General features: G+C 42.6%; 1 protein-coding gene across 3 annotated transcripts in view; it reads right to left on the bottom strand.

Moving 5' to 3' along the window:
• LOC105464411 (GRB2 related adaptor protein 2) overlaps nt 1-13,148 on the bottom strand; it is a 74,066-nt gene that overhangs the window by 43,852 nt on the left and 17,066 nt on the right. The window contains exon 1 of one of the 3 annotated variants that reach the window (XM_011712293.3): nt 4,366-6,565. The exons of 1 other annotated variant lie outside the window; for it this stretch is intronic. Coding sequence is in view for 1 of the 2 variants with exons in the window: in XM_011712287.3 (XP_011710589.2) it covers nt 3,999-4,116 (118 nt within the window). In the remaining variant the exon portion in view is untranslated. Of the gene's footprint in view, nt 1-3,998; nt 4,330-4,365; nt 6,566-13,148 lie in introns of those variants that run through there. One more of the 3 variants, XM_011712287.3, reaches the window with a different exon arrangement.

The raw sequence follows: 13,148 nt of genomic DNA, 5'->3' as shown, positions 1-13,148 counted from the left end.
TTTTCTGCTGCTTAACTTCGCAATGCTGTCTTGCCCACCTTCTCTCTCTCAGGAGTATCCATATGCTTTGCGTATTCGTTCAACAAACATTCCCTGTGTCCCACTCTGTGTCAAGCCCTGTGTAGAGCACGAAGATCCAGTGTGGACTAGACAGCCCATCTTAAGACCTCAGACAGTTCAGTCTTGTAGGAAAGACAAACAAGCCAGCCAAACCAGTGAGATCAGTGTGATAAATGAACCAAACCTCAAGTGGTTCAGGAACCCAAAGGGCAGGCTCTTAATCTAGCCTAGGATGCAGACAGGTGCAGGAGGGATTAGTGGAAGCTTCCCAAATGAGATGACAGTTGAACTGAGTCTTGCAGACAAGTAGCTAGGCAGAGTAGAGAGCTCATATGTGACACACAGAGAGAATGGTGTGTGCAAGAAGTTGGGGACCCAACTGGTTCAATCATGGACAGGCAGGAGATGCAATCAGTGATTGGACTGGGGGCAGATCATGGAGGACATTGAAAGCATGCCAAGGACTTTGGATTTCATACCAAGGATGATGGGAAGTCACTGGAAATTTGATAACATTTGCATTCAGGAATGTTTAATCAGATGGCAGTATGAAGGACTGGAGGGCAGGGTGAACTGAAGATGGAGAAAGCATTGCAGTAGTCTTGGCTAGTAATGATGCTCTTTCTTTTGACACTGGGTCTTTCCATATGTTTTTATCTCCATAGTAAGTGCTTTACACATTATCCCATTTAAAGCATGCAAGAATCTCAAAATAAGAACTGCTATTATATCCAGCTGACAGATGAGGAAAGTGAAGCTCAGAGGGGTTAAATAATCACCCAAGTTCATATGTATCAAAAAATGGTGGAGCCAGGATTCAAACTCAGTCTGTGCACTTAACCACTATTTTCCCTTGTCTTAACTCAAGGGAATCACTGTGAATCATGACCAGTTGGAAGGGGGCTAAAAGACAAAAAAGAGTCTAGAATGGTGTCATCCAATAGAAATAGAAACAAGTCACAAATGCCAGCTACTATGCCATTTTAAATATTTTGGTGGCACATTAAAAAGTAAAAGAAAATTATTTTTAATAACTTATTTACTCCAATATGTCCAAAATATTATCATTTCAATTTGAAATCAATATAAAATATAATTGAGATACTTTGCATTATTTTTTCCAAACTAAGTCTTTGAAATCTGGTGTGTATTTTACATTTACAGCACATTTCAATTTGGACAAGCCACATTGAAGTACTTGGGACAGCATAGGTCTAGAATGACTCTTGGATTCCTGCTGGGGGCATTAGGGTAGATGTTGGTAGCATTTTCTGAGGTAAGGGAATACAGAAAGAGAAGATAATTAGAGGGGTGTTTGAAATGCTTGTGAATGATCTAGGTAGAGACTCCCAGTCAAGGGTTGGCTATGCAGGTGTAGAACTCAATAAAAAAGTCTAGGTAGAGCCATAAATTTGGGTGCTATTCCAATATAGATGATTGCGAAAACCCTGAGTGAGAAGGAATTCACCTAGAGAGATTATGTAGCAGGACTGAGCCTTTGGAGACAGCAGGCAGGGATGGGACACCTTGGTCAGGTGGAGGAGTTGATTTGTTCAGCAGGAGATGCATCTCGCCTTTGAATGGGAAAGGAGGAGGACAAGGATGCAGAAGGTAAGTTTGTATAGGTAAGGAGAGTGAGGAGAGGCAGGAAGTAGGTGGCTTTCTAATATAATGTTGGCAGGGGTTCTCAGCTCATTCTATTTTCTTTCTTCTCTGCCACACAAAAGGGAACACTAGCTTTTAGCCATGACTATTCACAAAATCTACACAAAGAGGCAAACAAAATGTAAATATTTGTCCAGCTAGGGACGAAAGCCAAGATGAACACTCCTTTTTCATGTCACTATAATCATTTCCTCCTCTCTCTCTCTCTTTCTCTCTTTCCCTCTGTCTCTCAGGAAATTGCAAAAACAGTACAGAGAGGTCCCCTGTACTCTTCACCCCATTTCCCCCAATGGGGACATCTGGCATCACCATAGTACGGTATCAAAGCCAGGAAACTGATATTGCTACATACCATTAAATGGACTTCCATCTTCTCTTTTATAACTTCCTAGCAGGAAGTATCCTTAGTAAAAAGCATAAACATGTGTGAGATGTAATGTTCAACCAGGCCAAGAGCTTTACGTGTGTTCAGGAGGTTTTATCTCTGTAACTAAATGACATGCATCAAATACCACACCAAATGTCACCTAAATGCTCAGGTAAAAATTACCTTCTTATGACCGTATATAATTTGCACCAATGTTATGTGGTTAGACCAGGCTCTTCACTGCCTGTTTGGCTTTATTTCATTATGGAGAAGAGCAAAGATGAACAGACAGCTCTGTTGTTCCCATCAGCATCTATAATGAGGAATCTGTGACTCAAAAGAGAGCAGCAACGTGCCCAAGCCTGCATTACTGTACAAACCAGGTCTTGCTAACATTAGAACTCAAGCTCGGTTTATGACATAGCACTATATCTTGGTAAATGGCTACTTCATACCCCTGTCTACACAGTAGAAAAACCAATGGATTAGGAGGGAGTTAGTATTCAGATGGGTGACTCCATTCAACTTTCAAGTGGGGAGGAACCCATAGCACCCAACACAGTAGGCTCCTCCAGAAACGCCAGGGATTTAATCAGTTCAGCTTACTAAACAGACTCAAAGAAGTTGGGCACATTCCTTAAAAGCAGAATCAAGCAAAGAAAGCACTGAGAAATCTCTGTGCTTCAAGGAAACAAAAGCCAACGAGAGAATATTAAGCCAACTTGAAGGGAACAGTGGCTATCCATCTGCCTCTGCCAAGGTTCAACCAAGGTGAATAATCCATTTATTAGCAAAGAATGAGGGAAGTCCCAGTATTTTCACGTAAGTGGTAATTTGTTAATGGGTAAACACGGAACGAATTTCTTTCTCCCTTGGAGATAAATGAGCTCTGGTTCTCAAAAAAACAATATTTCTGGCGAGAGATAGAAGACAAAAAAAAAAGTATTTCATCCATTAAGATTTGGAAAGCAAAGGAAACAAGTGCATTTCTGGAATCTGGGTGAAAGGAGTTTGGCCTTGACAATTTCTGAGCAGCCGAAGGAGGAAAATGGTAGCAGGAAGAGGCAGGAACACGGGTGGTCAGATGCCTTTCCGGAGAGTGATCTCTCTAATGACATTTCTCCTGTCTGGGCTCCTTATATATTTGTGGACCTGCACCTTCCTACTTACGTGTCCACGTGTGGTATCTACAGTACCAGTAAGAAAATAGTTTTTGTCTAATCCAGGAAGGCAGGCCTGAGAGCGATTTGCAGCAGTGAAGACAAACTATCGGATGAAGGAGACAGAAGGACAGGGTCCCCTTATCCTGTTGTAGCCATTGGGAAGGGGCCTCAACCCTCAAGTGGTGAGACAGGGCAGCACACAGGGGATGGAGGAAAATAGCCAAAATCAACTTGGCCCTGGAAATGGCCATTATCAAGTAGTCAGGGGTGAGAGGAAAAAAAAAAAAGTCATGCCTTGGATCGATTGGGCCTGGACGGACCAGGGTTGAAATCCAGCCGTGAGATCAGTTTTGTCATTGACCTCTCCCATGATGATGCGATTCAGCCATTCATATCCAATCCTGACCGTTTGTTTGGGGAAGAAAAGATGCCGCCTGCATTTTGAAATCTGGGCAGATGCTTAAAAAGACCCTGCTCTCCATTCAGACAATAGGAACGCCACCAGATGTGACTTAAACATGCCTCCCTTTCAGCTGCTGAAATGTGAGCAATTCCTCCCATCGCTAGCCCACTGCAAGGGACTGTTTTTTTCAGGGTCTTTCAATCCCAGGGCTGATTCATATCACAGGGATTCCCATCAAAGCTCCACAAATCAACAATGAAATAAACCCAATGCCGGACCAACTTGTACACGCCGGTGGGCCGAGAGGGTGGGGGGGTCCAGTCGGGGCACTGTGCCTCACCATCACTTTCCATTACAGAGAAGGTAAGTGGGGACAGCATGGCCGGCAGGGGCAGAATTAAACGTGATCCGTGACATCTGCTTTTTCTTCTCTTTTCAGATTTCACAGAAGTGAGCATGAAAAAAAAGAGAAGAAGAGGGGAGGAAAACTAAGGAAAGACAAGTTCCTCTCTGGGAGAAGCAATTCTAGTCCTGAATTCTCAACTGTGCATTCCACCTCAGAAAGCCAGTGACCGCATCCGCTGAGCACAGGGTGACAAACCGGGCTGGATTCAGGCTGGAGCCAGGCAGTGGGCGGTGGCTTCTGCCTCAATCTTTCTGCAGTCTCCCTTCCCCATTCCAATCACGGTAAACATATTTATACTCACTTGATTATGTCAGCCAGACAATACTCCCCTAATTGGCAGTGATCAGGATTCCAGAATTGTTTGGGCGAACCTGCTGTCTCTCTATCAGGCAAAGCGATAAGGGGCCGCTAATGCAGTCCCCATTAACAATTTCCAGTGGAAAAAAACCAATCCCCCGACTCGTGCATGGCAATGAATTTTCCAAACAGCTCCTGAGAACCAGCGATCGAGGAACTCAGACTTAACATGAACCGGTCCAGCACAGAAAGGTTTTATGACTCTTCCCCACCCCCGGCTTGAGCATGTAGAAAAAACCATAGCCACTTCCTTATGCTCAAGGTTCCTTTGTTCTTTTGCTTTTTTGCTCTTTTCCTTTTTTTTTTTTTTCTTTTGTTGGGCTTACGGAGCTAACTGTCATTTTTGGTTCTTGGTTCTTTGTAAATTTTGGGACATCTGGCACACAGTTTATTTCATTTGCTAGCTCTGGTATTTGTAGATACGCACACTCTCTGCTGCGTGTGCATGTTAACACTTCACATGTATAATTTATGCATGCATAATTTGGAGCTTGAGAGGATAGGTTTATTTTGATGTTTAAGTGTAACTACACAGCGCCAATTCGATTATAAGTAATTACTCAATAAATATTTATCAAATGAATGAATATACCAAGAAGACAAATATGCAACTGTCATTCATTTATTTATCAGACATTTCAATACCTAGCGTGTACCAGGCACTGTGCTAGACGCTGAGTATTCAATGATGCGTACCCACACTTTCTTTCCTCAGGGAGCTCACAGTTGAAGGATAGGAGGCAGACACATAAATAGACAATTGTAAGACATCATGGAGACACAGTGACTGAGCCCTATGCAGGGTAGCATGGAGCTCCAAGGAGGAAGCTTGGTCCACCTAAGGGAGGGGCTGAGGCCATGGAGAGTCTCCTGGAGGTGATGAGGCCTAAGACGGGAGGTAAAGGCTTCAGAAAATGAGGACAACACAACCAATGGCAGGATGCAAGAAATAATAGGGTGTTGTGGGGGAAGCAGCAAGGCAGGGAATTGGCAGAGATGAAGTCAGGGACTCAGGGAGGTACCAGATCTGGGGGCTTGGTGTAGAGTAAGGGAGAGCAGCTTCAACTATCTCAATTAGGGCAAGAAAACATAAACAACTCCTTCATTCGTCCAAAATGCTTCTGGATTGCACCAGAATTGGTACACGCACACCTCAAAGCAGAATTTGAACTGGCCTCAGAAGCACTGCTGGAGCACAGGAAGATCTGAGGCCACATGCTGAATCTGTCACTGGGGAGATGAGCAAGATTTAGCTTCTTTCTAAGTTGAAGAGGAGGACTTGGAGGGCTCCAAGATTCCTCCCAGCTTTTACATCTATGCCACATGGATTCTTTGAGGTTTGTGTACAGGCCACACTTGGGCCTATTCCAAGTCCAAACTGGGGTGCTAAAGGAATGAGGCTGGTTCCAAGCAGCACACAGGATCACAATATCATTGTCTTACAGTGCAGAGACAGGTAGGCACATTGAGGCACAATTTCATATGAATCCCTGAGAAGTATTCACAGGAATGTAATGTATGATGGAGACATCCCACTGTCCCCAGCCTGGGTTAGGGTCTCATGATCTCAAGTCTGAAACACATCCAATTAATTTGGAGCACCAATCCCTGATAGATTTAGTTTCTCAAAAGCACTGTTCAGCTCACATCATTTCTACTCAAAACCTCTTAATAATTCCACCTTGCTTGTAGAGTCAAGTCCGAAGTCCTTAGAGTGGCATAGCATTCAAAGTCATCCCAGTCTATCCCCACCCTGCCTGCTGTAACCCCCACCTGAGCTTTGGTTCACAAATGTTCCCACCCCTCTGCCTTTACTCACTCCAGCTCCTGACTTCAGGTCCAGCTCAAACTCAAGTCCATCTCCTTTAGGATTACTGTCTTGTTACTCTTGCCCTCTTCCGAACCAGTGGAGAGCTTACTAACTATGTAGTTCATTGGTGACTATTAACTTCACTTTGTGGTTTGAGTTTTACTTCAGCTACCTTGTAAGCCCCAGAGGATGGGAACCGAGCCCCACTCCTCTTTGCAGTTTATAGACTTAGCACATTGTTCTACTCACAGTAAATATTTGCCAATGAAAGGGTATCCTACATTGTCACTTTTTTTTTTTTTTTTTTTTTTTTTTTTGAGACGGAGTCTCGTTCTGTTGCCCAGGCTAGAGTGTAGTGGTGTAATCTTGGCTCACTGCAACCTCCACTTCCTGGGTTCAAGTGATTCTCCTGCCTCAGCCTCCCGAGTAGGTAGGATTGCAGGCGCCCAACACCACGCCCGACTAATTTTTGTATTTTTAGTAGAGATGGGGTTTCACCATGTTGGCCAGGGTGGTCTCGAACTCCTGACCTCAGTTGATCCTCCCACTTCAGCCTCCCAAAGTGCTGGGATTACAGGCGTGAGCCACTGCGCCCAACCATACATTTGTCACTTCTGTGAGGCTACTGCATAAAACCCATGGAAAGTACGATGGTGGTGATTACTGTCACAGTGCTACTGCCCAAAGTTCTTCTTCCCTCTTAAGACTAGGAAAAAAAGCGAATCTTGGAGAGAAAGGTTTGGTGTGACTACTTGGGAGTAATGAGAATGTGAAACATTTCTCCTGTGATTTATAAACAGTATTTTACATGCATTTCTTGGGAGCTTAAAGTTCATCCAGGAATGAGTATTTTGTAGATCTAAGGAGCATATGTGCAATCCACCAGGAGGAATAATCACTGCGCTAAATTTAAAGGAAGAGTGATTGAACACTCCAGCCTGAAAGTAGAGATGGTTTAACATCACATGGCTGGAGAAGAACAGGAGTGACTTGCTTAATTTCTGGCCCGCTACGTTCAGTTTTTATGGTACATGTGCCAGCGAGCAGCACGTGGGATTTTTCATAAAAGAGGAAATGGCATTAAATCAATAAGGAAAATCACCATTTCCCTACTGATCAAATGGCATTTAAGGAAGCTGAGTCCTGCCAATATGTACAACCATGCAGAATTTGTAACCGGGCAGTGAAAACCACCATCTAAGCTGGCAGTTGTGATTTTCCCAGAAGCAGGGCTGCAGGGAGAAAAATAGCTTTTAAACTTCAGTTCCATTTTTGCAAATTGGATCTTTTTGTAAAAACTGTTTTAAGTCCAGGTTTGTTTGTTGTTTTCCTTTTCTTTCCTCATTAGTAAAGGAAATGACTGTTTCTTTTTACCCACATGGAAATTCAATCATTTACTCGCTAAGTATTTAGCACCTATTGGGAGTCAAACTTAGTTTTAGGGGCTGGGAATGGAGATGAGGACAAAAGAGAGAAAATCCCTGGCTTCACAAAGCTTACCTTCTAGTGGGGAGGCAGGGGAGACAATTAATAATCTTGAACCGTAGATATATACTATGTTAGGCATAGATAACGGAAATAATGCTAGCATCTCATATTTGAAAACACAATTGCCAGAATATGAATAATGAAAACTCCTGCATGAATACTATCTTAGCTCATGTATGTCCCATATACTAAGAAGTATTTTAAAAAGAATAGCTAGTAAGAAATACACATACTGCTCTTTGCACATGAAGTTGGCCTTCTCTACTGACCTTCAGCAGAACGGGTGTCTCTGAGGTGCATTTCTGAGAGGTGGATTTGTGCCAGCCTATATGAGTTTCATTCTGGCACTATCTGGCACCATTGCCCTCACAGTTATCCACGCCAGAAATCTGGAAATTTCTTCTGGACTCCTCCGTGTCTTTTCCTCCCCTTTCTCAAATCTGGCATCTTCCACTAATGGGTCTCTAAACACTATCTTTTAAATATACCTGAATTTTTTTTTTTTTAATGGAATCTCGCTCTGTCGCCCAGGCTGGAGTGCAGTGGTGCAATCTCGGCTCACTGCAACCTCTGCTTCCTGGGGTTCAGGCAATTCTCCTGCCTCAGCCTCCTGAGTAGCTGGGACTACAGGCGCACACCGCCATGCCCGGCTAATTTTTTGTATTTTAGTAGAGACGGGGTTTCACCGTGTTGCCCAGCTGGTTGCGAACTCCTGAGCTCAGGTAATCTGCCTGCCTCGGCCTCCCAAAGTGCGGGGATTACAGGCGTGAGCCACTGCACCTGGCCTAAATATACCTGAATTTGATTTCCATCTTTCCATCAGCCCTCCTTTGTGTGGGTTTTATAGTCTTTCCTCACAACCCCGGCATCCTACTTCTCCTTCCTGACTCTAAGCTCAAATACCTCCACTCTCCCATCTTCATTGCTTCCAGAGTGATTTGTGCAAAACAGATCAGACTGTGCCATGTCTCTTCTTGCACCCTTCTCTGGTTCTGCATGCCCGCACGATAAAGCTCAGGTTTCCTAGCCTGGCCTTGGCTGAGCTGGGTAGCTTTATGACTCTGCTCCCTTCCTTGACCCTGGGCCTCAGTCACGGCAGGCCCATGTAAGGTTACCCAAATTTACAATGTGCAAATCATCCCTGGGTGCTTCTTCTTTGACTATACTCCTTTTTGTACTCCTCAATTCTTGCCATCCTTTAATATGGTGCAAATGTCACCTTCTCTGTAAAGCTGTTCCCTGAGCTTAATCCTCCCTCCCTTCTGCCCCAAGGGTACCCTGGCCTCACCTGCTCATTTCAAGTATGGCACCCAATGGAAAGGCATTAGTAATGATTTGTTTGCTTCTGTGTCTTCTCTCCCAAGCCGCAAGCTCTTTCAACTGAGAAATATCTTCTTTGTGATCTTACAGCACAGCCCAGCCTCTGGCATACAGCAGTCACTTAGTAAATGTTGAATGAATGAATGACCTATGGTCTCTTCTGGTTTGGCTTGTCCTAAACTATGCATCTGAGAATTAGATGGTTCTGGCAATATGATGGAGAGAAACCAACTGACAATATGATGGAACTCAACTTTGCTCTTAGGAATAATGAGTTTTGGGGAGGCTTAGGCTGGAGGATTGCTTGAGCCCAGGAGTTTGAGCCTGCAATGAGTTATAATTGTGCCACTGCACTCTAGCCTGGACAAAAGAGTGAGACCCTGTCTTGCCAAAATAACTAACTAAATAATAAAAATAGACACAATGGGTTTTAAACATTTGAGCTAATGAACCAAAGATGGTAAGGAATTTCAGTAACAAATTTTCCTAGACAATATATCTGTGTGTACTACATCTGGAGACGGTTCAAATAAATGATTAAAACATGTAAAACAGAACCATTAAGTAATCTAGATCATTTACTGCAAAAGAGAAACTTGAAGAGACTTAATAATGGTTTTTAATAAAAGATTATACTCCAAGGATGGCTAAACATCCTCCTTCTCCACAAACACAAAAGAAGAAGAAATGAGATGAAAGCGCTTCAAAGATTAAAGTCAAAAACAAAAAGGAATTGAATGGTTTCCTGCCAGGCAGTGTGAACTCATCTCAAGTCACTATTACAGATAACTCACATTCAGAATCAGGCACAGCTCTAAATGTTTGCTACGTATTATGTCATCTAATCGATCCAATTTTCATAATGAACCCATGCAAGTTTGTTTTAATTTTATTATTCCCATTTTACAGGTGAGGAAATAGAGGCTCAAGGTTGTTAAGTAGCTTACCCAGGTCACACAGCTGAGAAACCATAGAGCTGAAATTCAAAGCCAGGCTGGCTGGCTTGTGAGGTTTTGGTCCTACTTCTAAGCTTCCTGCTTTGCTAGAGGCTGACACAGATGTCAGACCTCTGTCTGGGGATGAAGACCTAAAGCTAAGCTCAAGAAAGCTCGAGAAGTTCAAGTGGCTAGCTTAAATGTAAACGAGAAAATCCCTGAATACACAAATGATTCTTCATTGCCAGGGCAACCAGCTCTCTTGGGGTCATTACATCATTGTGTGTGTGTGTGTGTGTGTGTGTGTGCGCGCGCGCGCGCGCACGCGTGTGTAGAAAAATTAAATACCCATTTTTTGTATTCTTTATTCTGGTGAGTTGGCCTACCAGGTCTTGTCCTGCTAATGAGACAGTAAGTCGTTTTGATTTTTTTTTTGGCTGTCAGGGCATGCACGGTTTCAGCATCCACATGTGTGTGTGTATTTATAAGACCTGACAGGAATCGAGCCATATTTAGATATTATGACTTTACCTCCAGAGGGACAGAACTTACTCTAGGGGTTGAAGAGTCAGCATCTCCTTCCCTGATATTTTTTCCAAGGCAAGCTTGTTTAGCCTGACTCCGGGCACACGCAGTGGGGTCACAGTCAGCACAGAACGGGGGCAGCACGTTCTGCAATTCAAATGCAACTCAAATGTCTGCACCAAAGAAAGTCAACACTCATCTGATGAGTAGCAGAGAGGGGGCTCCAACACTGAGCTGTGCCCCGGCTGCAGGAGGCCTGGAGGCTGGTTCAGGAGAACTAGGCAGCCCAGCAGGAGCCCTGTGAGAAGGGTGGGAATGAGTCACCAGACTTTTCAGGTTGACTGAGGTGACATCTGTTGATTTTCTTTGAATTTAGATGTGTTATCAGTTCACACATTGGGCATAACGGGAAGATGAGTGAACATTTTCTTGATAGTGCCTGACCTTTAGCAGGGTTGTGATAAGATGTGGGGTAAGATATGACTCTGCAAGAATATGCTGGACAGTGTGTGTCCCCTAGTGTGTACCAAAGGAGCGGTGGCAGATGGACCCTCTTGGGAGAAAACAGTGTGACAGGCCCACTTTCTGTTCTCTGACAGACACAGTTGGCCTAGGTGGATATTTACTATCTTAGGGCATGGGGAGGAACTGCTAATTTGTCACACATTGTATTCATGGTCTGGGAAAAGCCCTTGCTTTTTTGACATTGGGTCCTCCACTATAACCAGACAGATTTTGAAAGCTGTGGTTAAGAGTTTGGGTTTTAGGAGTTCATATAATCTCTCTGGCCTCAGTTTCCTCGTGCTTAAGATGGAAACAACAATGGTACTTACCCCCTTAGATAGGAATAAATAGACTAATACATGTCAGGTACTTAAAACAATATATATCCAGCATTAAACTTGTATTTACATGAATGCATGCATCCTTATTTATACAACTTCATATCTATGGGAGGACTTACTCCAATGCTTGCTCAAAATAGATGCTTGGTAAATATTTGTTAAATATTGAAGGAGATAGAAGAATGGATTTAGTGGGGTACCTGTATGGCTATCTGTTCTGACTTCTCAGTAACCTGTAATTCAAGGATAGACCGGTAAAACTGGATGTTAGATTTAATCTCTATTGAACTATATTTCAAAAAAGGGTAGTTTTCTGCAATCATACATCTCTGAAGAATAGATGGAAATGGAGATAATGAGTTTGCATAAAGACTGTGAAAGAAATGGCATGAAGAATTGACTTGGTGAATATCACATGTGAAGGACAGGCAGCAAGGACGATGACTCTAAATAAAATAAAAAACAGGGTCTAATATAATTAGAAACCTTAAAACTGCAAAACATACGTTATTTGTGAATCTACAAAAATAAATATATATAAAAAACAGGAGTCAAATCTCTGACCTGTATTGACCTTCTCTTGGTTGTTGTAATAACGATAGCTTAGAAATAGAAGTAAAATGAAAAGTAGAGTGTTTAGGAGCTGGTACAGTATGACAAGAGTACCTTAATATTAGATTAAATTCTATAAAATTACCACTTTTGGGGTAAAAAATAGGGTCAGATATTGTCAGTATCTTCTATTTATTTTTATTTTTTATTTTTAGAGACAGGATCACACTCTGTTGCCCAGGCTGGAGTGCAGTGGTGCAACCCTGGCTCACTGTAGTCTCAAACTCCTGGCCTCAAGTGATTATTCTGGCCACCCAAAGTGCTGGGATTACAGGCATGAGTCACAGCAGCCAGCCCTCAGATACTGTTAATTTCATATGATTTGATCTAGTATATTTCAGCTAATTGTAGCTAAATCAAAATACTTATAGTGTCTTGCCTTTATTGCCTTTTAACTATAAAAATAAATTGGCCAATTTTATGTGTCTTAGCCTCCTTTACCTCTCAGACTTTGTGCATAGTAGGTACTAAACAAATGTTTTGTTGAGTGGTGTTTTTGGTTATCTTCTCTCAAAAGTCAGGACAAAAATTTGCCACACTACCTAATGCTGAGACTGCCCTTAAAATATATTTACCAAAGTGTTCGCTTCACTTCAGTTTTCATGATTTAGATAAATCCTTTTTGTTCCTTGTTTGGGCAGCACTGGGAAGCTAATTAATACATTATTAATATATTGTAGAGGCAAACAAGACTCTGCTTGCTCACACAGCTATGACAAGAATAAATTCAGGTCAGAAATATTTTTGCAATTAAGGGAAAATGTTATTATAATGAGAAGTTATTTTTTAAACAATAAGACACAACTCAGTGTCCAAACATGGTAGAGACTTACAAATGAGGTGAATGGCAGAGTCAGGCAAGCCCTCTCCCGATGGTTCCAATCATTTAGGGCCTAATATGGACATCTAAAGTGCCCTGAAATGAACTTGAAATGATAACCTTTTGTGATCCCAGGAATGAAGAACATTACTATTCGTATGCGATTTCATAACAGTTGGGATTGGTGCCAAACTTAGGAGCCAGTACTGAAATAACTGAGCAGGAGGCATGAAATGGTTTTCAATTCAGAAAATAAAGAGCTTCCTCCCCAGTAGAAGAGATGGGGGAATGTTCAGGGAGGAGTGTGAATAACCCATGAGTTATAGTACCTCTTTGGGCCTCAGTTTTTCCATATTTTGTTAACTACCTCCT

Source organism: Macaca nemestrina, chromosome 15 (assembly GCF_043159975.1).
Source record: "Macaca nemestrina isolate mMacNem1 chromosome 15, mMacNem.hap1, whole genome shotgun sequence".
Taxonomy (NCBI): Eukaryota; Metazoa; Chordata; class Mammalia; order Primates; family Cercopithecidae; genus Macaca; species Macaca nemestrina.
This window is presented reverse-complemented; position numbering and strand designations above follow the sequence as displayed.